Source organism: Sporobolomyces koalae, assembly GCF_050403365.1.
Source record: "Sporobolomyces koalae JCM15063 DNA, S_koalae_JCM15063T_v1_ctg21, whole genome shotgun sequence".
NCBI classification, from domain to species: domain Eukaryota; kingdom Fungi; phylum Basidiomycota; class Microbotryomycetes; order Sporidiobolales; family Sporidiobolaceae; genus Sporobolomyces; species Sporobolomyces koalae.
In genome coordinates, this window is record NW_027481750.1 from 67,216 (window position 1) to 93,183 (window position 25,968).

The 25,968-nt window shown below is 55.3% G+C and overlaps 9 protein-coding genes across 9 annotated transcripts; 4 read left to right on the forward strand and 5 right to left on the reverse strand.

Annotated features, from left to right (window-relative positions):
• Positions 1-237: 237 nt before the first annotated feature.
• On the forward strand, positions 238-1,575 carry JCM15063_000086 (uncharacterized protein; the record flags this gene model as incomplete). The annotated part of the gene is made up of 6 exons (XM_076679255.1): positions 238-637; positions 703-714; positions 780-865; positions 924-1,222; positions 1,297-1,420; positions 1,489-1,575. The coding sequence occupies 6 exons, from the start codon at positions 238-240 to the stop codon at positions 1,573-1,575; spliced, it is 1,008 nt and encodes a 335-aa protein (XP_076533564.1).
• Positions 1,576-1,992: 417 nt separating this feature from the next.
• JCM15063_000087 (NAD(P)-dependent alcohol dehydrogenase) lies at positions 1,993-3,563 on the forward strand (the record flags this gene model as incomplete). Its single annotated transcript, XM_076679256.1, has 7 exons — positions 1,993-2,080; positions 2,150-2,172; positions 2,260-2,327; positions 2,435-2,613; positions 2,683-2,882; positions 2,960-3,448; positions 3,525-3,563. 7 exons carry the CDS (start codon positions 1,993-1,995, stop codon positions 3,561-3,563), a joined length of 1,086 nt encoding a protein of 361 aa, XP_076533565.1.
• Positions 3,564-5,058: 1,495 nt separating this feature from the next.
• On the forward strand, positions 5,059-7,193 carry PDB1 (pyruvate dehydrogenase (acetyl-transferring) subunit E1 beta; the record flags this gene model as incomplete). The annotated part of the gene is made up of 9 exons (XM_076679257.1): positions 5,059-5,286; positions 5,693-5,852; positions 5,933-6,030; positions 6,101-6,153; positions 6,220-6,302; positions 6,371-6,444; positions 6,516-6,814; positions 6,892-7,027; positions 7,110-7,193. 9 exons carry the CDS (start codon positions 5,059-5,061, stop codon positions 7,191-7,193), a joined length of 1,215 nt encoding a protein of 404 aa, XP_076533566.1.
• A 773-nt stretch (positions 7,194-7,966) lies between these two features.
• On the reverse strand, positions 7,967-10,495 carry CDC7 (serine/threonine protein kinase CDC7; the record flags this gene model as incomplete). The annotated part of the gene is made up of 8 exons (XM_076679258.1): positions 7,967-8,078; positions 8,169-8,349; positions 8,422-8,571; positions 8,647-8,729; positions 8,799-9,418; positions 9,487-9,580; positions 9,650-9,824; positions 9,886-10,495. 8 exons carry the CDS (start codon positions 10,493-10,495, stop codon positions 7,967-7,969), a joined length of 2,025 nt encoding a protein of 674 aa, XP_076533567.1.
• Positions 10,496-10,809: 314 nt separating this feature from the next.
• JCM15063_000090 (uncharacterized protein) lies at positions 10,810-15,632 on the reverse strand (the record flags this gene model as incomplete). The annotated part of the gene is made up of 13 exons (XM_076679259.1): positions 10,810-11,003; positions 11,081-11,219; positions 11,296-11,565; positions 11,650-11,793; positions 11,855-12,717; positions 12,789-13,282; positions 13,355-13,470; positions 13,534-14,169; positions 14,227-14,381; positions 14,457-14,670; positions 14,738-14,944; positions 15,025-15,218; positions 15,305-15,632. The coding sequence occupies 13 exons, from the start codon at positions 15,630-15,632 to the stop codon at positions 10,810-10,812; spliced, it is 3,954 nt and encodes a 1,317-aa protein (XP_076533568.1).
• Positions 15,633-15,974: 342 nt separating this feature from the next.
• On the reverse strand, positions 15,975-18,338 carry JCM15063_000091 (SEC14 family lipid-binding protein; the record flags this gene model as incomplete). The annotated part of the gene is made up of 6 exons (XM_076679260.1): positions 15,975-16,583; positions 16,641-17,272; positions 17,339-17,482; positions 17,547-17,613; positions 17,690-18,075; positions 18,155-18,338. The coding sequence occupies 6 exons, from the start codon at positions 18,336-18,338 to the stop codon at positions 15,975-15,977; spliced, it is 2,022 nt and encodes a 673-aa protein (XP_076533569.1).
• Positions 18,339-18,883: 545 nt separating this feature from the next.
• Positions 18,884-20,259, reverse strand: JCM15063_000092 (Ran family GTP-binding nuclear protein; the record flags this gene model as incomplete). Its single annotated transcript, XM_076679261.1, has 8 exons — positions 18,884-18,900; positions 18,967-19,222; positions 19,312-19,446; positions 19,527-19,651; positions 19,732-19,756; positions 19,841-19,849; positions 19,915-19,955; positions 20,211-20,259. 8 exons carry the CDS (start codon positions 20,257-20,259, stop codon positions 18,884-18,886), a joined length of 657 nt encoding a protein of 218 aa, XP_076533570.1.
• Positions 20,260-20,642: 383 nt separating this feature from the next.
• On the reverse strand, positions 20,643-22,074 carry JCM15063_000093 (uncharacterized protein; the record flags this gene model as incomplete). Its single annotated transcript, XM_076679262.1, has 4 exons — positions 20,643-20,915; positions 20,993-21,355; positions 21,428-22,003; positions 22,069-22,074. The coding sequence occupies 4 exons, from the start codon at positions 22,072-22,074 to the stop codon at positions 20,643-20,645; spliced, it is 1,218 nt and encodes a 405-aa protein (XP_076533571.1).
• Positions 22,075-22,597: 523 nt separating this feature from the next.
• JCM15063_000094 (uncharacterized protein) lies at positions 22,598-25,546 on the forward strand (the record flags this gene model as incomplete). The annotated part of the gene is made up of 11 exons (XM_076679263.1): positions 22,598-22,731; positions 22,793-22,890; positions 22,946-23,571; positions 23,636-23,708; positions 23,774-23,992; positions 24,057-24,208; positions 24,280-24,688; positions 24,752-24,821; positions 24,883-25,078; positions 25,146-25,244; positions 25,328-25,546. 11 exons carry the CDS (start codon positions 22,598-22,600, stop codon positions 25,544-25,546), a joined length of 2,295 nt encoding a protein of 764 aa, XP_076533572.1.
• Positions 25,547-25,968: the final 422 nt, after the last annotated feature.

Sequence of the window (25,968 nt, forward strand, 5' to 3'; positions counted from 1 at the left end):
GGCACTGCACGACAAACGCGTCAAGTTGAGCGACGATGCGTAGACCGTGTACGAGACGCGACACGTACTTGGTCTTTCACTCCGGCGAAGGTCAACGTACGACGCGTTGAATAGGCTGAGCTGTACGTGCCGAGGATCCTCGTCGGGAGAGCGAGTTGGCGACAACAATGGTCGCGGCGCGTGTGCGATCAACACGGCACCTCGATCTCTCTCTCTCTCTCCACTTCGCTGCCCGACATGTCTCTCGCACGTCTGCCAGTCCCACTCATTGCGCGCTCGATCCGGCCAACGGTCGTCCCGCACGCGCTCGCCGCTCGTACGGCCGCAGTGCTCGCCACGCCCTCGACCCGCCTCCTCTCCACTTCGTCTCCCCTCGCCGACGCCCTTGCTGCGTCCGCCGGATCGGGACAAGGAGGCAAGGCCGAGAAGGAAGCCGCCAAGAAGGCGAGGGCCCAGGCCGCGAAAGAGCGCGAACACGCCAAGAAGGAGCGGGAGAAGGAGCGAGCGCGCAAGGACAAGGAGAAGGCCAGGCTCCTCAAGGAGCGCGAGAAGCTCAAGGCTCAGAAGGCCAAGGACAAGGCCGCACAGGAGAAGGACAAGGCAAAGGCGAAACTCGCACGCGAGAAGGCCAAGCTGGGTCAGTTCCTCTCTCTACCTCTCTCTCACGAGCACGATGAAACTCATACGTGTTACTGTTTGCAGCCAAGGCCAAGGGTACGTCGATTACAGATCGGGGAAAGCAGCCCGTGCTGAAACTGACCAAATGTCGAAACAAACAGAGAACAAGCCCAAGACGGTCTCTGTCCTCCGACCGCCCAAGGCCCCGACCAACTCATGGGGCATCTTCCTGACCGAATACATTGCTGTGAGTTCGGCGCTCGTTCCTCCATCCCTGGACCAGCTGGTCATGGCGGGTCCTACAGGAACACAAACGCAACCTCGGACCTGGAGAGAAACTCGCGTCCGTGACCGAGCTCGCCAAGAGCGCCGGAGCCGAGTACGCGACCCTCGGCTCTGCCTCGAAAGCTGAACTGCAACACCGCGCCGACGAGCAACGCGCGGCATACCCTGCAATTCTCGAAGCGTGGAAAAAGACCCTCACGCCCGAGATGATCCGGGAGGAGAACGTCGTGCGAGCGAACCGACGCAAACTCGGACTGAGCCGGAAGCACAACCTCAAGATGGACGGCGAACCGAAACGACCAAGAACCGCTTACTTCCTGTGCGATCCCTCTTTCTCTGTCGACCTTGATGCCAGAACCCGAGGTCCTGACCTGCCTCGCTGCGTGTTCACAGTTTCTTGAACGAGCAACACAAACTGGGTCCCGACTCGGAGGTTCTGCAGGGAGAAACCCGCGTGATCGAGCAGAGCAAACTTCTGGCAGCGGCATGGCGCGCTCTGCCCGAGTCCGAGAAGAAGGTGCGTTTTTCGGGTTTTCTCTCCTCGGTTCGGGAACGTGAACTCGGCGCTGAGACTCGAACTCGCAGCGCTTCGAGGAATTGTACGCTCAGGACAAGGCTCGCTACGAGAAGGAGAAGGCGGAATTTGATGCCAAACATGCTGCCACCTCGTGAAGGCTGCAAGTAACCATAGCTGGAATACGATAACCCTGAATTTTGATGTCCTCACCACCAACTTGTTTTTTGTTTTTGTAAAATCCATCACAGCGCCGGCTCATTTCTACCATAAGTTCCGACCCATTGACTCCGCGGCCTACTGCGAAAAGAGCTTATCATAGGATGTGAGGTTTTTGCTTACTGTACTGCTTACAAATGTACTGTACTGTAAGGGGGATGCGCGGGAAACTTTACAGTAGTCCACATGTCGCGTGCGGGGTGACTCGGACTCGGACTTGTCATTCGGTGTGACGCGCGTGCGACAATTCTTCGGAGATGACCAACCATTTTCTCGAAAGCTTCCTGGTACAAACTTTCACACCGCCAACTCTCTCTCTCTCTTTCACTCTCCCCAACACTCGCTAGCAAAACATCATGTCTGCTCAAATCCCTGAACAATTCACCGGCTACGCCGCCATGAACGAGGAGAAGGGAAAGAAGCTCGAGGTCGAACAGTGGAGTTGTGCGCTCCCCTCTAGCTTCCATCTAGAGCGGCATCAGATACTGACCTGAACACTGTTTGCACCTGCAGACACCCCCAAGAAGTGGTCCGAGGTGAGTTGACGAGAAGTTATCGCTACCGCGATCGCATCTCAATGTCCGATGTCTGATCTCCTCGCATGTTTACCCCGGCCGGAATAGGATGATGTCGACATCAAGATCCACTGCACCTCGATCTGCGGATCGTGCATCCACACGATCAACAACGGGCAAGTCTCCCCTCACCTTCCCGCGATTGCAATCGCGATCATCGCTTGTCAACTCTTCGCGATCATGGTCGCAACAAGGAAGCTGACCTCGAATAGGACTTCCACAGATGGCCTGCGCCCACTTCGTACCCTTGCATCGCCGGTCACGAGGTGATTGGAACCGTCGTTCGCGCTGGAAAGACTTCCGGCCGCGAGGTCGGACAGCGTGTTGGTTTCGGCGCGCAAGCTGGCTCGTGCGGTGAATGCGACCTCTGCAAGGAGGGTCGTGAGCAATACTGCGAGACGGGTGAGCCATCCTTTCACACAGTACCTTGACATCGAGCGATGCTCAAGTACTCACTGCTATTCTCGACAGGCATGCTCGGTACTTACCAAGGCAAGTGGGAGGATGGTTCGATCGCCCAAGGAGGTTACGCCAACTACATGCGCGCCAAGGGTCGCTTTGCTATCCCCATTCCCGAGGGCATCAGCGATGAAGAAGCTGCGCCTCTCTGCTGCGCTGGTGTCACCGTCTACTCCCCCCTCCGTCGTTTCCACGCTGGTCCCGGAAAGAAGGTGAGTCATCCCTTTCCAAATGCTGCGCACGCAATTCCTCCGGGTCGCTGACAGACGTCGATTCCCGCGCTATCTAGGTCGGAATTGTTGGAGTTGGAGGACTCGGACACTTGGGTCTCCAAATCTCGAACGCGCTCGGGGCCGAAACCTACGCCCTCTCGCACTCGGACCGCAAGGTGCCCGATGCCGAGAAGCTCGGTGTCAACCCTGACCACTTCATCGTGTACAAGGACATTGCCGAGACCGCCAAGAAGTGGGCGCGCAAGTTCGACCTGATCGTCTGCACTGCCAACAACAACGATCTCCCGATCGAGGCGCTCTTCTTCAAGCTCCTTCGTCCCGAGGGAGCTCTTGTGCTCTGTGGTCTCCCCGAGGAGAAGCTCCCTGCCATGTACGGACACGCTCTCGTCGGCAAGGGTGTCTCGCTCGCCGGATCCTTGATCGGAGGAACTGTCGAGCTCGACGAACTTTTCAAACTCGCCGTCGACAAGAACGTTCGCCCTTGGATCGAGGTTCGACCCATGTCGCGTGCTACCGAGACCCTCCAAGACATGCACGCTGGAAAGGTACGTTGTCTCGGTGGTCTCGCCACGAAATTTTCAACTTGTGCTGATTTTGTTCTTTTGTTTTTGCGGTGTTCAGGCTCGCTACCGTTACGTCTTGACCAACAAGGAAGAGTAAACGAAACATCGGAACATCATAGAACCTACAAGTATATACTCCCACGTACATAAACCATGATTCCGTTTCACTAGCATAGATAGAATTCTCGACGACCCCTACACTGCAAAGATATAGATTAGTCGCGCCATTTGGTCGGTGTCTGGAGCGGGTTCAGCGAGATTAATGTGGCCGCTTTCGTTTGGAATTGGTATCTGCAGCCATCAGGTCTTCAAGAGGCTGAATTTGAGTATTGGCCTTGACGTGTGTTTGTGCAACTATACCAAAACAGTTACAGTAATCGACAGTCTGACCGGTTTCGACTTCAGTAGCTCAACAGCCACTCCGTGCACAACCTTGAGCTTAATACTTCTCAAGGATATTCGAGCGAGCTCAAAGAGGATACAGCGTGTATAATGACTCAACCGAGCAAGGTGGACCCAACTGAGCTTGGAACATGTTGCTGGGATCAAGCTTGACATGCTTGAGATGGGAACCCTGTGTGCTCTAATTCGCTTCATTCAAACTTGCCGACAGAACCGAGCGTGACAAGGCCGAGATGTACGAGACTCTTCCTCCATCCATCTCTGTCTCGAGCATGCCTGCCGCACAGGAAGGTATGGATTGCGAGAGAGAAACGTTGACGCGGAGATGGAATACGATAGTCGGACCTCGATGCACGATCGTAGCATTTACTCGTGAAGAGATCTCAAGATTCGTTCGCATGCTGTGTTCTTGTCAGCTCGTTGACCCGAGGAAACAGCCTGATGAGACGTCGAAAGAGGTCGCGAATTCGCAGGACATTCTGTCCAAAGCGGAAAGGGCGAACTTGCCTGGCGATGCTCCTCGGATCTGAATACTCGTCCATTAAGCGTGTTGTCTCGAGATCGTGTTGTTTCGAGATCGAAGGAGACGTCGTACGATCATGGGCGGACAACCCAAGATGAATAGACGACGGTTGCACAAGGAGCTGATATCGTGCGTTCGGACCTCGTGGGTAACGCAACCTGACACGACCCAGCTCGGGGTTCTCATTGTCGCTCCAGCACTTGGACACTGCGTCGGATAGCATACAGAACAGGGTAGGCGTTCGCAAGACGTGATCCTTTAAACCTAGACGCTCAAAGCGCACAGAGCGCAATTGGACTCAGCTTCTCGCTTACAATATTTCGTCACACTCGGACGCATGCGAGTCTCGACACGTTGAAAAGATCTAGAATGCGCGGTCGCAGTTGCTGTCCGCGAAACTGTCGACTTCGACACCGGACGCGCGAAATGACATGCACATTTCCACCGCGTCGTGTCGGAGCTTCAGCCCCACGGAACTAAAGCGCGATCCAGAAGGAGCACCGAGATAGAGTGACTGTCATTAGCACAAGCAGAGCGAGGCAGATTGAGCGAGCGAGAAAGCCGCGCAGATCTCGCGAGACGTTGGGGGAAGAAGTCCTGATCTCGCACTCAAGTCGACCTTGGCCTGCCCTCCTCTCCCCCTCGTCCCCCGCGCCACTCCTGAACCATGTTCTCCCGTGCTGTTCGCCCCGTCGTCTCGTGCCAGCGCGCCTCGCCTGTCGCCGCCCCGCTCGCGCGCCTCAGTTCCGCGTCCAAGTCGGCACTCGCCCTCCAGACCGCCAACAAGCGCGCGACCCTCGCTGCCGCGCTCAACGCCACCCGTGCCACCGCCGTCGGTTCGTCTTCGGGTGCTCAACGCAGTGCTAGCACCGAGAGCAACGATGGCAGCATCCAGGTGAGTTTTCTGCAAAACAACCTTCGTCGACGAATCGATCAACCCGCGACGAACGGCTTCTGTCAAGCTCGTCCAGGCGGTGCAGAAAGTTGTCCTGTGGTTGGTGGAGCTTTACACTCGAGGAAAGCGCTCGATCACAGCATACGCGTGGACCGAGGTTGAACTGCGATCTCGAATTCCCGAGGATCGATGCCTGTGACTATGGATAAAAGGCACTTGTGTCGGTGGACAATATCTGTGCAGATCAGCACGGATCTTTGGAATCGACGCGTCGAGCCGCACATCGAGAATCGATTGGGCAGACGAGACTCATCGACCACTAGCAACCGCTGCTCCACAACCGACCACAACGATTCAGACCGCGGTTCGATGATTACAAGGCTGACGCGCTTCGGCTCTTGTACAGATGACCGGACGTGAAGCGCTCAACTCGGCCATGGAGGAGGAGATGATCCGAGACGAGACCGTCTTCGTTCTCGGTGAGGAAGTCGCCCAGTACAACGGAGCCTACAAGGTCACCAAGGGCCTCCTCGACAAATTCGGCGAGAAGCGTGTCATCGACACCCGTGCGTGGTCTCCTGGCGCATCCTTCCAAACGTCTTGCGGACTTTGACGGTTCTTTCGAATTTTCCTCTCTCACGTACAGCTATCACCGAGGCCGGTTTCACCGGTATCGCCGTCGGAGCTGCTTTTGCCGGTCTCCGACCAGTCTGCGAGTTCATGACTTTCAACTTTGCCATGCAGGCGAGTCACGTTTGGGCCCCATTTTCCCGAATGATCGACCCAGCTAACGCAGCGTGATTCCGCAACATAGGCTATCGACCAGATCGTCAACTCTGCCGGAAAGACCTACTACATGTCTGGAGGGTGAGTACTAGCATTTTGGATTCTCGGAGATGTGATTTCGAGAGGCTGATCCCGATTTTCACTTAGTAACGTCCCTTGCCCGGTCGTCTTCCGTGGTCCCAACGGAGCTGCCGCTGGTGTCGGTGCCCAACACTCGCAAGACTACGCCTGTTAGTCTGAATCACGCTTTCTTGTACTCTAGGATTTCGCGACTGATGCGATTCTTGTACCCGAACAGCGTGGTACGGTCAAATCCCCGGTCTCAAGGTCGTCTCCCCCTACTCGGCTGAGGACTGCCGTGGTCTCCTCAAGGTGAGCAACCCTTGAATAGCTATCGCCGGGAGCGAGACTGACCCGTTCGATCCTCGACTTGTCTTGTCTAGGCCGCCATCCGGGACCCCAACCCCGTTGTCGTGCTCGAGAACGAGATCCTTTACGGTCAATCGTTCACTGTCTCGAAGGAGGCCCAATCGACCGACTTCATCCTTCCCATCGGCAAGGCCAAGATTGAGCGTCAAGGAAAGGACGTCACCGTTGTTGGACACTCGCGAATGGTCGGACTCGCCCTCGAGGCGGCTGAGATCCTTGCCAAGGAGGGCATCGATGTCGAGGTTGTCAACATGAGGAGTATTCGTCCTCTCGACATCGAGACCATCAAGGAGTCGGTCAAGAAGACTAACCGGTACGATTGCTTCCTATCGATATTTGCACGTGTTCCTACAGCACAAGATGACTAACATTGTTGCACGTTGACTCCAGATTGGTGACTGTTGAGGGTGGTTTCCCCGCGTTCGGTGTTGGATCTGAGATCTGCGCTCAGATTGTCGAGTCGGAGGCTTTCGACTACCTCGACGCCCCTGTCGAGCGAGTCACTGGTGCTGATCTTCCTACCCCTGTAAGTTCCGCTGTGCTTTTTCGCGCAATCTCTCTCGTCCTGTCTCTAATGTATCATCCCTTGTCCTCGCGCCATCACACAGTACGCCAAGACCCTCGAGGACCTTGCCTTCCCCGATACCCCTACCATTGTCAAGGTCATCAAGCGATCTCTCTACCGATCGTAAACGTCTCATATCCGACAATTCTCGCAAAAATAACATGACAGGACAGCGTTACCGTTCGGCTCACTCGCGTTCATGAGACGATCTCTTCCCGCCTGTCCATGCCAGCTCTTTTCCTTCCTCCTTTCTATCCGGGTCCGTCTTTAGAACATGGTATTCCCCCCTCACGTTACCCCTCCTTCTCTTTCCTTTCTTCCACTCCGCGCGCTCTGCTCTGCTCTTTTATATGTGATATGTTCCCCTCTCTTGGTTTTTCTTTCTTGCTTCCTTTTGCCCTTATAAGCCTCACCTCTTGCGCGCGCGCGGTGTTTCTTTCTTCCTTTTCTCTCAACTCGCACACACACTCTCTCTCTTGCAATCCTCTTCTGTCTCATGGGAAAAAAACAACGTCTTACTACAAGAACCGAAGAATCTTGAAAAGGAGAGAGCTCGTTGAATTTCCGGTTACCATTAGGAGCGAGAGACACGGCGAGTAGCAATAGCGGGTAAATCCTTGCAAGACTGAGGGACGAAGGCGAGCATGACATGCGAGAGGATCGAGAGGCAAAACAATAGATAACCTGCATTGGTAGGGTCAGAACAAAGACACAGTGAGGAAGGAAACAGTGAGGAAGAACAGAACGCGAAAGAGAGAGAGAGAGCGAGCGCGCGGACAGGGGCACATGGAGAGAGGGGGCGATAACACGGAATACAGAACGATCAGGCAAAAGGAGTGTAGAAGGCGAGAGCGAGAGAGAGAAATCGATGAGTGCGCAAAAAAGGGAGAGTTTTTGAGTTCACTCTTCATGGTGTCGCCAACTGGTCCGACCGGACCCGATATCGTAGAGACCCTCGAAGAAAGGGTGTTCGAGGCATTCTTCAGCGGTCCAGCGTTTCGTCAAGTCGAGCCTTGACAGACACAAGGTTGCAGACAAGTTCAGAAAATTAGCGTGAATTAATGTAGGTTAGTGGATGCAGAGAATGACGAGGACGACGTACTCGAGACAGCGTTTAAGGAGATCGATGCACAGGTATAATTCGCTGGATGCATACCAGTCTTTGTGGGGATCCGCAGGCATGTTCTCGGCAATGATGTTGTAGTTCAACGACGCAACGAGATCATGAAGCGTAGCGTGCGGCGGCTTCTCGAGATCAGGAATATTGGTCAAGAATGTGCGGTCTGTTGATCGGGAACCACAGTGGTCAAGATGCAGCTGGAGAGCCTTCAAGAGAAGTGGCGGGAGGGACTGACTGTGAAGAGCGGCGCAGCGCTCCATCTTGCTTTTGCCAAAGATCGCGGCGATCTCAGCGAGCGCCTCCGTATCATCGTTCGAGTTGAAGAAGGGAAAGCGTCGAGTCAAGAAACACAGGAGAATGATCCCCGCAGACCAGATGTCGAGCGCTGGAATGACGATACTGCTTAGTGCGACTGCAGTCTAGTCGACAGTAGAGACAGCGAAAGATAATTCAATCTTACCGACCGTCTGATCAGGACATTTGAGCAGCACTTCGGGAGCTCGGAAACCCCTTGTCCCCGCTCGGTTCGCTCGCACGCTTGGTCTGCAAAGGAAGCATGATCAGCGCTTCGGACAGGTCGGAGAAGTAGCGTAATAGCAATTCCAGACGGACCTGCGATCTTCCCTGAGATATCCTACTCGTTGGTTGCCAGCCATACTGCTGCCTGGTTTTGCCGGCCGCCATCCTCGGTAGAACGCTTGCCGTTCTTTCATCCGCCCCTCAATGTCATCGACCCATCCTGGCGGGACTGACCAGGGCGCCTTCGCCGTGTGCTTCTTGAAATCCCGGTACGACGCCTTGCCGCTTTGAAAATCCAATGAAAACTGCTTTCCGAGTTCGTAGTAGTCCGCGTCCTGCTGGGTCGTCTGTTCCCACAAGCTGAATGGCCTCGCCATGCGCGCGCCGTGCAGGCCGGAGGCCATACCCGGCGGCCTTGATGTGTCCTGCTCCACCTGGCGTTGCGCTCGACGTCTTCCCGCCCTGCCTCCCCAACTCGGTCCCGGCAGCGAATGCAGGCACTCGCTGCGCCACTCGAAAAACTCGTCGCCTCCAATCCTCTGCGCGAGCCCGTAATCACACAGCACGCCCTGGCCTGTGGTCGTATCGTATAGGAAGTTGGCAGGTTTGACGTCGCGATGGATGACCTGAAGCTGGTGCGTTGCCGCGAGTGCTTTGAAGAGACAAGAGAAGTAGGATCGAAGCATCGGGAGAGTCGCAGTCCGATAGTACGACTACAGAAGTGTGCGCGCCATTAGCAATTTCCAGTGGGCCCAATGACGGGGTCAAAGCGCAAGCTTACTCTGAAGTCTTGGTGTCGATTGTACGGCATCACCGCCAAAACTTGATCCTCGTGCCGGATCGCATCAACGAGATAAGCGATATTTGGCTCTCCTCTGCGCCGGTGTCATGTGCGAGTTCAGGCTCCGAGACTCTAAGAGACCCGAACTTCAGAGTAGACGCACCGTAGAGCGAGCAGGATCTCGAGCTCGTTATGAATTCGCACTGGACTGCTCGTCACGTAGATACGCTTCAAGGCGACATAGACTTTGCCCGGTTTCCGTTCCACCGGTGTCCATTCGCGATTGTCGAATGTCGAATGCTGAGCGTCGATTGCCTTGTACACCGACGAGAACGTGCCTGCACCTCGGACGAACAACATGAGACATGAACCGTGGTTAGGTCGGGAAGGAGAGCGCACCTTCGCCCAACCGGTCGACCAGCTTGTATTTGCCCTTGATTTGGGGTACATTCTCTTCCAGTTGTTTCAATTCAAGCTCGATCTGTGCGAGTTCCGTGTCACTGCGGTCGTCGTCTCGATCAGACCCGTCAGACTCGTCGTCGCCATCTTCGTCGTCTTCGAGCTGTTCATCGTCGTCGTCGAGCTCTTGTTCGTCATCGTGCTCTTCCTCCTCGTCCTGCATCTCGTTGCCGCTGTGTTCCGAATGACTTGGACCGAGGAACGCGATCGACCCATTGCCGTCCTCGGTCCAGTTGATTCGACCTTCGAGCGAGTCTGCTGCAGTTTCGTGCGATTCCAACCCAGATTGACCTTGCTCGTCGCGGGTAGGGTCGACCGCGTCTTTGTCGTCATTCGCGAGGATTGCACGCGACGCCGAGCTTCCAAGTCCTTCTCGAGAAGCTTGCGCTTCGAATGGGGCCACTGTCGTCGCAGGATCGTCGCCCATCTCGTGATCTTCGGAAGTCGGTACGACCTCTTTCTGCAGTTGTGAGGTCGAACGCGTCACTCGAGTAGCCCGTGGCGGAATGTTGAGGTCTTGTGCATGCGTCAAAGGCGTGGGCTTGCTCATGCGAGTCGAATGAGAACGAACGCGAATAATGAGAGGAACGTCAAATGTCACGCGCGCTCGGGAATTATCACTCGACTTTCTGAGTCCCGTGCGACGCGTTTTCGTTCGGGCAACGTATAGCCTGCGTGAATACGCCCTCGACGTCTGTGGCGCATCGCAAATGCAATCATGGAGAGGGTCTCACTAACCTTTTGTCAAAAGTTGAGTGATTTCAATAAAATACAGCAACATCGCAACACATCGATTCCATACAACGGAAGAGAGGGATAGACAGTTTCACAGAGGAAGAAGGAGACTTTCGGAACTGATCTGGATCAGAACGCGATTCCATGGTTCTTCAAGATCTGCTCCAATCTCGTTTTTTCGTTCAGCTCGATTTGCACCTTGCGTTTGTACTCGCGGAACTCGCGTTCGACGGCGAAGCGTTTCTGAACCGCAGTCTGGAGATCGTTCGTCAAGTCGATGTACTCTCCCGTGGCGGTCGGTTCAGCTTGAGCCGCTTGCGTAACTAGGGTTTGAATGCGAGCAGTATCAGCATCCAACTCGACTTGCCCAGTAGGCACGCGCTGTTTTGCACAGACTTGCCGCTTTCGAGCGCCGCGTTAAACTCTGTCAAGAGTGCATCGGCTTCCTGAGCCATATCGTTGTAAATGTGTAAGAGCTTGACATTCTCGCTATCTTTCGCCTCGAGAGCCCGCTTGAGCGCCATTTCCTGGTCGACGAGCTGCAAGCGCCAACAGCAGAGTAGTCATCAATACCAAGCATTGCATGGAGGCGGAAACACGGAACAAGGGACGAACCAAAACGACTTCCTCCTTGAGCGCGGCCAGTTCGGCTGCGATCAAATCCCTCTCCTGCTCGAGCATCTCAACTTCGATCGCCGACGGTCCTGTACCGACATCTCCGGTTGGGGAAATGGGAGGAGAGGGGTTGATCGATTCGCAAGAGCTAACGAGGTCGTCCAATGTCCGGATCCATTTGGCCAGGACTTGGGCATCGACGCTGTGTGCTTTGCTGCGGCCATCCGCGAATGTCGAGGGGGCTGTGATCTCGCCCACGATTGACTTGGCCTGCAGCACAATCGAGATGGAGATTAGATCAGTTGAGATGGCATACTTTCAGGCGATTCCCCTCGTCAGGCAGACGAGACTCACGAAGACATTCCGAGTATGCGGCGAACGAGACAGACTTGTCGGCGAAGTTATTCGGCTGTTCTCCTTGTTTGCCACTTCACGTGCGATTTTGAGGCGTAGCTCGTTCACGTGGCTTTTCAATTGAGCGAACGGTGATGTCTGATCCTATGAAGCAACCGCATCGAATCAGAACCAGCAACATTTAACTCCTGCTGCGGCGACTCACCTCAACCATCGTTATGTCGGGCTTCACGACCTCAAACTCCTCGGCTGGATCAGAGAAAACGTCTGGAACCGACTCTTTCTTTGGCGGAGTCGGTGGCCCTCTGATCGTTGAAGAATTGCTTGTCACTCTCCGACTTCGGATCTTGATCTGGGATCCTGACGGGATTCGCTTCTCTTTCGACCCCGAGGATACGCGGCTCGCCGGGAACAGGGTCTGGCTGAGGGCGGATGGAGCACGAGGTCCGGGTGTCCCTTCTCCGATTGCCGCGACTTTCTTGCGTGGCGTCGGACGGGGAGAAGCTTCGACGATCGGTCGAGAGCGTTTCGAGGTGGAGTTCGACAACGAAGGTGATTCCTCTCGACTCGGCGCACTGACGGGCGACGTAGGCGCAAAGTCTCCGGTGACTGTCGAGGTGGGCAAGGCGCTAGGTGCCGGAATCGATTGCCGGCGCGGACTCGGCGAGTCTTGCATCGCAAACGGCAAGGGTTGCGGAGAATCGAATAGGTCAAGTCTTCCGCCTCCCTCGCTTCCGAGGAGACTTGCTGTCGAGCGCATCTCTCTCGGTCCGATCATACGTCGCCGTGTCGACCCTGATGCTTGCGGTCGGTAGGCCATGGGTGATGTCGCAGGCGCCTCGAGCTCGAATGCTTGCGGCCAGTCGGGTTCGAACGAGGCGTCCATCGTCGAGTCGAGATCGAACGAGGCATCGGCGTTCACAGCTGCCTCGATACGACGGTTGACAGGAGACTGCGCCCGAGGCGTTGTGACGCGCTCCGACGACGGCGATGTCGATTCCAGCGGGGCATGGGCTGGTGGCGGAAGCGAGAGCGAGCGTATTTGGCGCATATTGCGATCATCATCGTCTACGAGATCTACCGGATAGATTGTCAGTCTCGACAGATGTCCAGTCTCAATCCCTTCCATGGGGACTCACCATAGTCCTTGGACAGTGCAGACTCCAGCGTTCTGGCATCAACCCCAGCATTCGACGAGTCTGAAGCTCGCCTGAATAGATCGGGTGCCGATTTCTTCGAGATAGGACGCTTGGAAGGTTCCGCAACCGCGATAGCTGCCGAGATTGAGGCCGGTCGTGGTGATAGCGATGTGAAGGGAGAACCATGACGGGGGGACATCGATGCCGAAAGGTTCGGTGTCATGATCGTTGTAGTCGCCGCGCTCGAACCCTTGCTTGTGACCGAATTTCCCCTTCGAAGTCCAGCTCCTCCACCGAAGACGTCGAGTGCGGCGCCGAGCAATCCTGATCGTGGTCGCGAACGAGAGCGAACGGCACTGGCAGGTTGAGGTCGCAGAGAGGGGAACGTGTAAAGCCCAAAGCTGATACCGACTGCTGCGACAGCGGGCGCGATGCGGTCAATTTTGATCGTCTCGGCAGAGTTCGAGGACGAGTCATTCGAAACGACCTCGAATCTGTGAATCAGGAGGCTCGCGAAATTTCAGTTCAGAACAGGCAAAGGCTTGTCCGAGGACGAGAAAGCATACCTGCAACCTCCATCCCGCAGGAACACTGCGTGAGCGACGGTATGGGGCCGACTTGATCGGTCTCGACTGAGAACTGTCGAGCTGCCGATCTCGTCAAGGTGTAGAGCGAGTTTTCCCTGTGAGAAAGCATGGTCATGAGCGCCGAACCAGGTTCGCGATGACGTGGAGCTTGTACCTACTTTCTGCGAGCCTTGCAATGTGTCCCAAGTTTTGCGATCCCATACCGACCAGTAAATCTCGGTCGAATCGCTCGCCACCACTCCGTCCTCCCAGATGCGCTTGCTGCGCATCGCGAGCTTGGCCCCAACCCTCAATTTGCCATGCAGAACTGTTTCACCGAAACGATTGAGCCAAACTTCCTTTTCCGCCCGTTTGACATCCGATTGGACCGTGTTCGCAACGACATATTTTCGCGCCGGACGATCACACCACCGTTCAGATTGATCCGTCGGAGGATGCTCGAAGACGAGCCCGAACTCGGACGGTCCCAGGTCGACCGCTGTGATGGTCGAGATGTCGACAAGCCCTCGGAATCCGAACACGCCGCGCCGAAGTTTCTTTGGCGAACCCAGCAAGTTTGCTTGAGAGGCAGAGAGATGGGACGTTTGGAACAGGTCGAGCAATTTGTCGACGTCGTCGAGTCCGGCAAGCATCTTGCCCGCCTTGTCGCCTGATGGCCGTTTCGCGATCAGGACTAGATCCGAGAACAGGAAGAGCGTGCAGCGAAGAACTGTTGGGCGCGAGTCTGCGATCTCGATGATCTCGTCGACGTCGATGCAGTCCACGAATTGACGGTCGTGCGACATCATTGCGTCCTGTCTTTCGAGTCAGCTTACGCATATGAGGAAAAAAGGACACCGCTGCTGACTCACCGGGAACCCATCGATCGTTTCTTTGAGACTCCAAAAGATCGCCGCTCTCCGTGTTTCGTCGTCGACCTTCATACTGCAGATATCGGTCAAAATGCTGGCCGCAAGCTGGAGCGGCTCGACGTCCTTGCTGTTTTGAGGAATATGGTGTATGATCGCTGACGCACATGTTCAAGGTGAATGTCAATATCTACACTGCGTCGAGCGAATTGACGCTGAAGAGGGCAACTCACGATCAATCATAAGGCGATACCTCGATACACGTTGAAACGGTTCTGCGAGGAATTCTTTAAAGCCTCCCGTGGTCTGCGCCGTCTCTCGACTATGCACTTGCGTTCGCTCGATGAATTCTCGAAAGGACGAGTTGCGCTGCTCGAGATCCCGCCGAATCGCTTCGGAGGACCCGACGCTCGCGAGCCATTTTTTGAAGGGTTCCATTTTTTCGACCTGTGATCAGCATCTAGAGGAGTGAGATTCCTATATCGAGTTGGGAAAGAAGGATGAAGGAACGAACATGCGCGAGGATCGTTTCGCCGAACCCGCTCGGTAGTCTCGACCTGTCGCGTCGCATCTCCTCATCAACCATCCTCAAGTCCCGTTCGAAGGCTTCGGCGATGGGCACGAGCTGCTCAATGTTGATGAAGAGATGTGTCGCTTCGAATTGAGGGATGATGGCGGTCTCACGTTTGCGAGAGAACGTGCGCAAAGGAATGGCGTAATCCTATCGATCCGCAAGATCCATTGGATTCAGTATGGTATGGCGTGCCAGAGACCAGCTCAGAGTGCGCAAAGGGTACCTACCCGTAGCAGACTCTTGATCTTGCGCAGGTAACTCTCCTCGGTCAACCACAGTTCGTGCAAGTTCTGCCGTACGCGATCGAGGTCGACTTTCGGCGGTTTGCCTGGAGTCATTGGTCTGATTGGAGACTGTTCTGTCGCGTCCGAGTCTGGTAACGTGATCGCAGTGCCTAGTGAATTGACGAAAGCACCCGCAACTGTGTATCGGAAATTCGGATTCGAGGTCAATTATCTTGGAGAGATTCCCATGAAGTTTGCCCAGGAGATAAGGAAACATGCTTACCCGGTGGATAGACACATTCACCCGCCTCGTTCAGGTCCAGTTCGTCTAGGACAACATCACAAAACACTGCTCTGCGCTTGCCCTTGCCAATCTCGGTCGTGCTCGCCACGTCTCCTTGAGAGCGACTCCTGCCATGCCCAGACTTATGCTCGACTTGCCGGCGTAGGGACCCAGTGCCGACGGGTTGTTGGTACGAACGCGTAAACGATGGACTCGCTGCGGGTCCTCCACCTCGAGTCGCAACCGAGCCCGTTGACAGGGTGTGAGACCGGGGTCGTGTTTTTGACAGTGGAGTCGGTACCAGGGGTGGCGAGAGTACAGATGCCATTGAGCCACGAGGCGTGGAGACGAGATTGTTGAACGACGTTCTCTCCCTCTCCGCGCACGCGCGTTTCGATAGACAGTTTTTGCGCTCGCTTGGTAGAGCGAGATGATGCTGAGTGGGCGTGGTGCCAGATGTGTCGAGAGTGTGCAGAAACGTCGGTGAAGTCGGCTGAAACGATCAGTGATCGAGACCTCAGACCTTCGACGTCAAACTGCGCAAAACATTTCACCGGCACTGACCAAAAACGCACGAATGGCTCAGACACGGATCCTCGTGTATTACAACAGTGCAATGCGACGGTATGCATCGACAAAACATCCCGCAGGGAATGTTGGAAAAAAAATGTCAAACATGTGAATTCGATGACACCGTCTTGATCTCCTTCAACAGCAAATTGGCCTTGTCCTTGCCGACGAGTAACCTCAAGGCGATCGCTCGTGCCTCTTGCAGGCCTTGACGAGGCACGTCGACCACCGAAACCTTCAAAAGGCGTTTGAGCTTGTCTCGACGGTTCGGGGTGCGCACGAGGACAAACACGATCGCAAAGTACAGATAGAACGGGTCGACGTATGGGTACGCCGTCCGATTCGAGGTTGCTGTTGCCGTCGGCGGTCGGGCCGAACCGGGGCTTTCGACGTCCCAATGCACCTTCATGCCGCGTTTCTCGAGTTCCTTGACTTTCTCGTAAATCAAAGGTTGCCCGTCGAGTCTTGCCGGTCTCAGGAGCCCAAGACCTGTGAGCTTGAACAGGGTTGCAAACAAGAGCGAGAGCCGATAGCGGATCGCGCGATGCAGAGCGAGGAAACGAAGTGCAGCGAGGTAGGTGAGCGTGCGCAACAGATCTCGCTTGCGTCTTCGTTGATGATGTGGTCGAGGGATACCGGACGGATCAAACCGAGACGAAGGGATCACTGCGGGGTATCCGAAATGTGGATTCGAGGCGTTGTAGGGCGACTACAATGCAAGGGGCATAAGCTTTTTTGTAGAGGAGGTGGGAGAAACAGGACCGACCATTCTCTGCATGGCATGTTCAGACAATGCGGCATCTGTCGTCGACAGCGGCTCGAGGCCTCGTCTGCGAGCCGGCGAAGTGTCTCTCGAGGTTGCCCTCGAGGTCGCCCTTGAAGAGAACCTCGAGCTCCTCCTCGAATGAGACGTCGAGGGATATCCCGACTCTCCCGTACCTCCTTCCGCTGCCTCGCTCTGTAAATCTCCTCCTTCGTCCCCGTCTGATTCATCCGAGTCAATAGAGTCCTCGCTGTCGAGCTCGCGCTGAGTCTCTTCAAGTCTTGCTTGCAACTCTGCGAAACTTCGCACTCTCCGGAGTGCGCCCGTGCCTGCTTCCGTTTCGATCTTGTTCGGTCCTCGAGTCCATCGAGTGAACCATGACGAGCTCGTCTGCGTTCGCGTCTGCGGCTGGTTCGTGCTTGTCATTGTGAGACTGCTGGTTCTGCGTGAAAGTGTAGGAGCCGATGATCGATTCGTTTCTCCGCCAGCCTGAAACACATCGCTTCTGAGTGACGCTGACGAGACGTTCGTTGACGGCGAGCGTGATGGAGTGCGCGATTCCGGTTCAAATTGTCCGTATCTTTCGAGGATCGGGTTCGAGGGCGTGTACTCGTATTGAACTTTGCCTCCATGCTCTGGTCAATGCACTTTTGCGTCAATCCCGAGCGTGCTCGCTTCAGCTGTAGGGGATGCTGACCAACCGACTAGTAGGTGATCTTCGTCAAAGAATTCGAGCAGCTCCTGTTTGTTCGGAAACAAGATGCGCTCGAGCGCCGTGTTGGGCAGCACTCTTTTCGCAAGCTGCCACATGCCGGCATACGCCCATCCGTAATTGAGCACAAAGACTGGAGCATCCGGCCGCATCAATGGCCGATCAGCGCGAAGGAATCACGGGAGAAGATCACGTACTCGCGCCAATCATGCCAGGGAAATGACTCTTGAGCAAATCCATGAAGAACGGCAGCAGCTCCATTTCCTGCAGTAGCTTTGTGGGTCAGTAAGAATTCGGTAGAACTCAGGTGATCCGCGCGAGGGAACGATCTGGGCCTCACCAGGTTCGACATTCCCGCTTGGTCGAGATCGACAATGACGACCATTTGCAACGTCGGATCATGACCTTTCTTCTGTCGAGTCAGGTCTGACAACCACCTGCGTCCAATCTCCCAACCGAGCTTGGACAGATCTTTGAGCGCATCGAGCTTGCCATCTTGCGTGCGCTGGACATAGCGTAGGTTGAGGATCGCGCACGGTCGACCAAAGCGATCGATCAAATCAGGATGAAAGAAGAACAGTGGACTCGTCAGGTATTCGGACGGGATCGAGGTTGGAGTCAACGTGCGCAAGGACGAAGAAGCGCGCCAGGCAAGAGTCGCGTGAAGGAGTTTGAGCGCTGCGTTCGTCGAGAAGCGTGCCCTCCGACAGAACCGGAACACGGTCACTAGATTCCGACAGACAACTGTCTCAGCGCTGGTTTTCTTTGATACAAAACGCGGTTGTATGGCAAGTGAGAGACGAACCCCGGTCCTGAAGAATCTTGGTAGCCGCCGCGACTCCCGCTTCGTCGAGGTCGAGTTCCTCTTTGAGATCCGGCACGAGTTCGGCAATCGCAGTACGTTGTACGTGTTGCACTAGTTCGGCGTTGTCATGGTACTGTGCGACAATGTCGTCCTTTCGCTTCCGGAGAGATTCGATCGTTGCCATCCTTCCCTGCCGGTGGAACGCTGTGAGGGTCGAGCTCTAGACTCGCGTATCGCTGGAGCTGCCGCGAATGCTCGAGCCGTGATGGCGAGTGAGCGAGCTGCTGGAGATACGGACGCTGCACGCGACGATGTTTGTCACTGATTGATTATTTGTGTGGGCCACCACTTTCATTTGATTCTCGCGCATGGGTTCAGTAGGTTTTCTCAATGACGACCAACGCACACCGGACCAAGACAGGTTTCGTTAAATGCGGTGGCTCTGGTATTGGTTGGACGGTCGGTGAAAGAAAGAAAGAGAGAGAGGGCAAAAGAGATGAACACGAGTAGACAGACCGCGAGAAGGGTGAGCAGAGATGCAAAGTGCAGAGCAACTCGGCGGTCGGGCAAACAATGTGTCGTCAGGAGGAACGGGTGTAGTAGGGGAGTCAAGGGGGGTGGGGTAATGTAAACAGCAAAATAGGGCCAGAAAAAAAACGAAAACGAGAACGCAGACGGCACATTTACACGAGCAGGGGAAGTCTATGCTCGCTTTTGGTAGTAGCCATTTTAGAGGTCGGCGTCGTCTGGAAGGAGGGGAGGAGAAGGTCAGCTCGGTCAATTAGACGGGAGGAGGCAGAGAAAGAACGCACCCTCATCGGGAAGAGGAGCGGCAGCGGCCTTGTCGAGCTCGGCCTGGTATTGGGCCATGAGGTTCGAGTCGACTTGGACCTCAGGGGGAGCAAGGGCAGGGGCGGCAACGAATTCGAGGTTGGCGTTTCCGACGAGCTTGCGGGCGAGCCAGAGGAAAGGTCGCTCGAAGTTGTAGTTCGACTTGGCCGAGATCTCGAAGTACTGGAGGTTCTTCTTGCGGTGGAAGGTGACAGCTCCGGTCTTGACTTTTCGCTCCTATTGGCGAGGGATAAAAGGCCATCACATTTGCGAGGTTAGACGACGTGATAATTCGCGTGATCGTAGCGCGCGCGATGAAAACGTACCTTGACGTCAACCTTGTTTCCGCAGAGGACGATGGGGATGTTCTCGCAGACACGCTCGAGGTCACGGTGCCAGTTGGGCACGTTCTTGTAGGTGATCTTGGAGGTGACATCGAACATGATGATACCGCATTGTCCCTGATGACAATACGATTGAGAGGGATTAATCGAACGAGCACTGATTTGGCTGAAGCAGATCCACGGGACAAGTTTCTCACCTGGATGTAGTAACCGTCACGGAGACCACCGAACTTCTCTTGTCCTGCGGTGTCCCAGACGTTGAAGCAGATGGTACCGAAGTTGGTGTGGAAGGTGAGGGGGTGAACCTCGACACCGAGAGTGGCTATCGACGCAGGATGAGACTGTCAGAGATCGTGTTTCAAAATTCAAGTGATCGCCTCGTCTGGCGCGCGTGCGACTCACCGATGTACTTCTTCTCGAACTCTCCCTAGAGATCAGACGGGCATGTGCAATTGCATCAGCAGTCCGCACGGAACGATGCGGATTTTCGGATTCGCGTCATCGAACTCACGGTCAAGTGCTGTGCAGGCGACGAGGGTTAGTCTCGCGCACGTGTCGAAGAGGAGATGAGCAAGGAGGACGTACACGCTTGACGAAGGTGGTCTTTCCCGTTCCTCCGTCACCGACTGAGATCGGCCAAAGACGAGACGGAGCGAGAAAGGTTGGATGAGTTGACGTAGGCGGTACGAGGCGCGACAGAGGTCACGTTCGCGAGTGAAGGCACAGTCCAGGATGGAAGAAATGTTCGTGTGGTTCGGCAGAGTCCAGGAGTGACGCGGTGGCGAGGGGGAAGAGCGATTTGCAGAGGGGTTAGGAGCAGGTCAGCAAACTTGTTTGACCTACACTGCGCAGGGGCTGCTTGGGTCGAAGGGCGCGCTCACCGAGGACAAGCTTGAAGGTAGGGACTTCGGTTTGGGCAGGGGCAGACATCTTGGAGGCGTGGGAGTAGAGGCGGGAGGCTGTTTGGCAGGAGAGATTTTGATCGCTCTGCGCGAGGAATTATAGGTGGCCTCCTCTCGCCCCTCGAAATGCTAACAGCGAATCTATGTAGGCTTGATACGAGGCCTTGTTCAGCATCCAGGTTCCCGAACCTCAAGCAGCTCGCAACCGGAAAATATTCAGGCAACTCTGGCAAGCACGGATCGAGCGGCCGCTCACTCGAGTCAGGCGTTGCACACCTCCTAAATAGACAATGTTGCACTTGGAGGATGCGAGAACGAAGAAAGGCCAAGCGTTGGATACGATCCTGGTTGCCCGGTCGGACCCTCTACAATAATATGCAACTCGATTTCGTCAAGGATGGAGTCCTCCTATCAATGGTGACCGTGTCTACGAGAATGCCGATGGCTGGGCTTCTCGTCCCGATACGAATCGTCGCTACTTTCACCACTATCGTCGCTCGGATCTTCCGGACTAGTGCAACGAGAGCCAGACGTGCCCTTCCGCCGCAGAACGAAGATCACGATCCCGGCAACGATCAAAAGTGCGAGTCCACCGATTGCGAATTTGGCAAAGTTGGCCTTGTTGGCGTCCGACAGTGTCGAAGACGTTGTTGGAGTCGAACCGGTACTCGAACCATTCGCGGACTGGAACAGATGGCGCACAAAAGTTTGTCGTCAGCCGCTGTTACCTGTCTCGCTGAACAACAGAAGAAAGAACAAACGGAAGCTGCCTCGGCGCCCGAGCCGCTACCAGCGTCTGCGTTGTCGTCAGTTCCGCTTCCAGTTGAAGACGTAGCAGTCTGCGTTGCAGCGGGCTTTGTCGAGCTCGCACTGCCAGTCCCTCCTCCCCCTCCACTGCTACCAGAAGAGCCGGACGAGGACGACGAGGACGATGCGGTTCCTCCCTTGTCTCCACCGGTCTTGGTCTCGGTTGGCTTCGAGTCGGACTTGGGTGAATTCGCATCAGATTTGGGTGTGCTTTCTCCAGCAGGCGCGTCTTCCGACGGACCACTACCGCCACCGCTGTTCTTGACGGTGACTATCGCCGAATTGTCGTAATCAGGACAATCGAGTTTCGCCGCAGTCTACATAGGGTGCGGTAAATGACCTCGTTAGTGCGGGAGATCAAGGATCAAAGCAGTTGCATGCGGTCGCACCGGAGGACTCGATTCCGAGTAGTCGCCACCGTAAAAGACTTGGTCGCCTGGGGCAGGGTACACGACATCCGTGCCTTCCGGGTTGATACACGATCCTCCGAACGTGTTTGCCCTGAACATGGTGGGTCCCTTGAACTCGCTCGCGCTGCCTTTGACCGCCACGACGGCGACGTTTTGGTACAGCTCTCGATTCCCTGAGCGATTCGACCACGCCCACACGAAGAACGCCTTGTCCGCTCCAGGCAGATCGGGTACTTTGAACTTGTACGGCATCGAGAGAGGACATCCTCCAATGTACGATGCTATAACCGCGATCGTTGCGCAATTGTCGTAAGTGATGCCGATTTGACAGCTCCCGCCGGTATGAGTTGCGGTCCCTCCGAGCTTCCATTCGAAATCTTCACCGCTGACTAGAGTCGCAACTGGCGAAAGCGCTGACAGGATCTCGGATGTGCACCTCTTCTTCGCCGGATAGTCTGAACCTGAATCGGACAATGGCGCCGTCATGGAGTAATCCTTGTTGGCTTCGGGGGTTTGAGGATCTGATTTCGAGTACACTGCGTACGGCTGTAGCAACTGTCACAGAGGACGAGCGAGGTTCAGCCGAAGCGTGACAGAGTAGGACAAATGCATTGGTTCACCTCCATATGTGCCCGAGCGCGATGCACGAGACAAGTCAAAACGAGGCAGACCGCCATGGTCGGCGAAAGTATTGGGCGTCGCATTCTTGAAAGAGCTAAGACGAGCGAAGACAGGGCAGGGATGAAGCCAGGCCTGAGCCGAGCGGCCGCAGGGGGAGCCAGCGCAATTCCGCGGTGAAAATCTGGGGCTGTGGTCACGAATAGACAATTCGCATCGCATTGTTCGTATCTACTACTGGAGACCTTAGGTCGGACAGTGGGGTGACAAGCGGAGGGATACTAGATATCATGAGGCAAAGCCCGCGATCCAAAGCTACCGAGAACACATCGAAGGGAGTCAAGCTGTCAAGCGTGTTGCGCAAGACCATGCAAGACAGAATGTCGACATAGCAAGGGCGTAGAATCGGGCGAGTGCAAGATGTAGAGACAAGCGCTGTGCAGATCAGAGCCGTTCCGAACCCGCAATCCGGCGATCCAGTCTGCTTCAACCTCCTCCGCAACCGACACCAGAATACGCCGCAAAATCTCGATGACAATACCGACGTCGTTCGAGAGTCTTGCAACAGCACCCGACAAGCGAATTTGCCTGCAGGCGATCCTCAAGCAGGTCGTCGGATCAAGGCAGAGGAAGGAAGCGCTTTTGAGGGCTGGAGTCGTCGAGCAGTGAGTACAGCAGTCCTGGCAATTGATCGAGCGAGCAGCTGATTAAGGCTCGCGCCCACAGTCTCGTCGCACTCCTAAGGCCCCCACTTGATGAGCCGACTTCTCTCAACGAGGATGTGTCGACCGAAGCAGCGGCTGTACTTGCCGCACTATCCTTACGTGAGTAGCAATACTGTCAAGCCGACAAGCATCACTGATCCGAGTGGCCTTGCAGCGTCCCCCGAGGCCGTCTCCATCTTTACCTCCACCGGCGCCTACGAGGCGATCGCAAAGGCATTCACACAGGCTTACATTGCAGCCGGCTCCTCCAACCTGGTAGCTCACAAACGCCTCGACGTGACCCTTCGTGCTCTCAAGACCCTCTTCGTCGATCATGTCGAAACTATCTCTACATCCCTAGACGTGATCGCGCCTGCTGGACCGTGTGGCATCGGCAAGTTAGATTCACACCCATTGATGTCTCACAGCAAGGGCAAGGAAAAAGAGGCAGACGTCAATGGCAAGTACGAAACGGATCGTATCCTGAGAGCCCTCTTCGGAGACGCACCACTTGGCGGCTCCACCTACGATCTGCCATTCCAGCAGTTCAAGCGGGGCCCTGATGCGATGCCAACTTGTCTCGAAGCCCTCCTTGAACTCCTCATCGAAACTTCGCTGCCGGACCATCCCGGAGCTCGATTGGCCGGTAGCTCGAACCGGGCTCGTATCGCCGACCATATCTGCACTCTGCTTTCTGCGACAGTGCGAGATAGACGTCAGACGAATGCGATTGCACAGACGGGCGATGGGGAAGAAGCTATGAAGGCGCTTGAGCGACTCACGCACGACGGGCCGGTAAAGGTCAGTTCGCATGTGTGCCCCTATTCGCGACCCATTATTACTGATCTGGTACCTTGATACATAGGTGCAAGAAGCGGCGTTGAAGGCGATTACGGCCATCACACGACGATCTGTCGAGGCCCTGCAGTGCCTGTTTCGTGAGTTCTTGCCGGGTTCAAGCCTGACATGCTCTAGCTCAAGACTCGCCCATCGCTCTTCACAGAAGAAGGGACGAAACAATCGGCGATAGCCAAGCGAAGTCACCTTTTCTCACACCTCGCCGCATCGCCATCGCCGTCGCTGCGTCTCGCAGTTCTTGCGTTCTGCGTATACCTCGACGAGTCATACCTTCGAGCGGCGGAATCGCCCATCAACCCTGATCACGTGCTTACAATCATGATGACCGAGCCCACGTTGCGCGAGTCGGCGTCTAGGATTCTCGGTGCGTCTCTTCAGTTCGAACTCTTTGACGTCTCTTTCTGCCGCCTCACCCTTGGCTGGTACAGCGGTGTTGCTTTTCGACAATCCCGAGGGACAGCGGCGAGCAGTCTCGGCGTCGTGCTTCGTCCGCTTCGCTCAGGTTCTCGAGCAAGTGCCTTTTCCCGCCAAAGCCATTCGGAGCGGAACATCGCAGAACGAGGATGTTTCCGTGCGGAACGTAAGCTGGAATCTTTGGCGTGGTCGTCGATCCCTCTCTTCCCGGTTGTTGAGATTGCATTGCACGTGCAGAGCATCCTCACCAGTCTCGTTATTTTGACGGCTGAATCCGAACCAAATCGACGGTTGCTCCTCGACGCGAACTTGTTGCCTCGTGTGCTTGAGTCTCTCGTGCACCCCGACCTCACCGTGCGCTCGATGGCTTGCCTTGTTGTCAGATCGTTGTCTCGATCGGTCAACATCCTCCGGACCGATCTCGTCGAAGCTCACGCCGAAGATGCGCTCATCCAACTCTTGCGTTCCGACGAGGACCCGGCAGTCCAAAAGACGGCAACGTCGGTGTATGCCAACCTTTTGCTCGAGTTCTCGCCCATGCGCCAAGTCTTGATCGAGGCTGGATGTATCCCGAGATTGTGTTGCTTGGCGAACACGAGCGAAGATGACGGTTTGCGCATGTCCGCTCTGTGGGCGATCAAGAATGGTATGTTACGAGTATAAGCTTCAGGCCTGGCGAGGTTCGAGCTCACACAGTGTTTTGCCTCAGCTACATACCAAAGTTCGAAAGCTTTCAAGCAGAGTTTGTTGCAAGACTTGACCTGGGCGGACCTTGCACGGTAGGCCCCATGTCATCAGCGATTCTCTTCCTGGACACGCGCTCATCAACCGCATCCTCAGCCTTATCGTGGAAGACTACGACCTTGACATCAAAGAACAGGCACTTGGAATCATTCGCAACCTGACATGTGTTTCGAACAACCAAATACTCAACGCTCTCGAAGATTACGGCGAGGATCAATTGCTCGACCTCTTGCAGCATTCACTAACAATAGGACGGAGGGATTCTGGAATCGCGCAAAGACTGGTTGAACAGGTAACTATTGCTTGGAGCTTGTCTTGCGCGCAGCACCGCATAAGCTGATCTCATACTTTGCGGATAGGCATTCTACTGCCTGAACAATGTTGCGACGATCAGCCTGACAGCACAGTTGGCCATTGCTTCGCGCACCCAAATCCTCAGATGGCTCATGCACTACCTGGTACGGGCGTCGCGCGTGGCCAGTATAGTTACACGTTGGTCAGGAGAGCTAACGTTTTCCTTTGTCCCGATCTTATCGAACAGGATGCAGATCAAGCTTACCTACGAACTGCCTCGTTGTGGGTGATTCACAATCTCCTGTACCGAAGGGGTACGGTGACGTCTTCACGACACGCTTGTCCAAACGAGATTGTCGACAAGTTCCGAGTGCTCGGACTCGAATCAAAGTTGAGGACGCTCGAACGTGATCCCGAATTGAACGTTCGGGAACGAGTACGCGACATCAAGGAAGCCATGTTGTAATTCCGAAAACGAGATCTACCTCATGATACGCCAAGTCGGCACGTCGGTGCGAGTCCCAAGTCCCGAATAATAGACGAGTCGAGGAGAGCTGTGCAAGATTCCAGCTGATCACACAGACGAAAACTCGGTCTGAGAGAGAGCCGGTCCAAGCGCTTCTCAGTCTCCTCTTTCTCTCTATTCACAACGAGCCCTATAATGTATACAGGATGGATCTATTGTTCTTGAAGGAAAGCTCGCAGGATAGTCCGGGGAAAAGGTAATGCTCAGAGCGGTTGCGCCGTCGTGCACCGCGTCCCAAAGTTTTGCGCGCGCGCGCGTGGACAGTAGATACCGCGCAGGAATCGTCTACGTTCAGACTCCTGGCAACGCGCTCGACGCGCTTGAAACTCCTCTCAAAAGTCCGACCGTGCTCGTTCACTGTG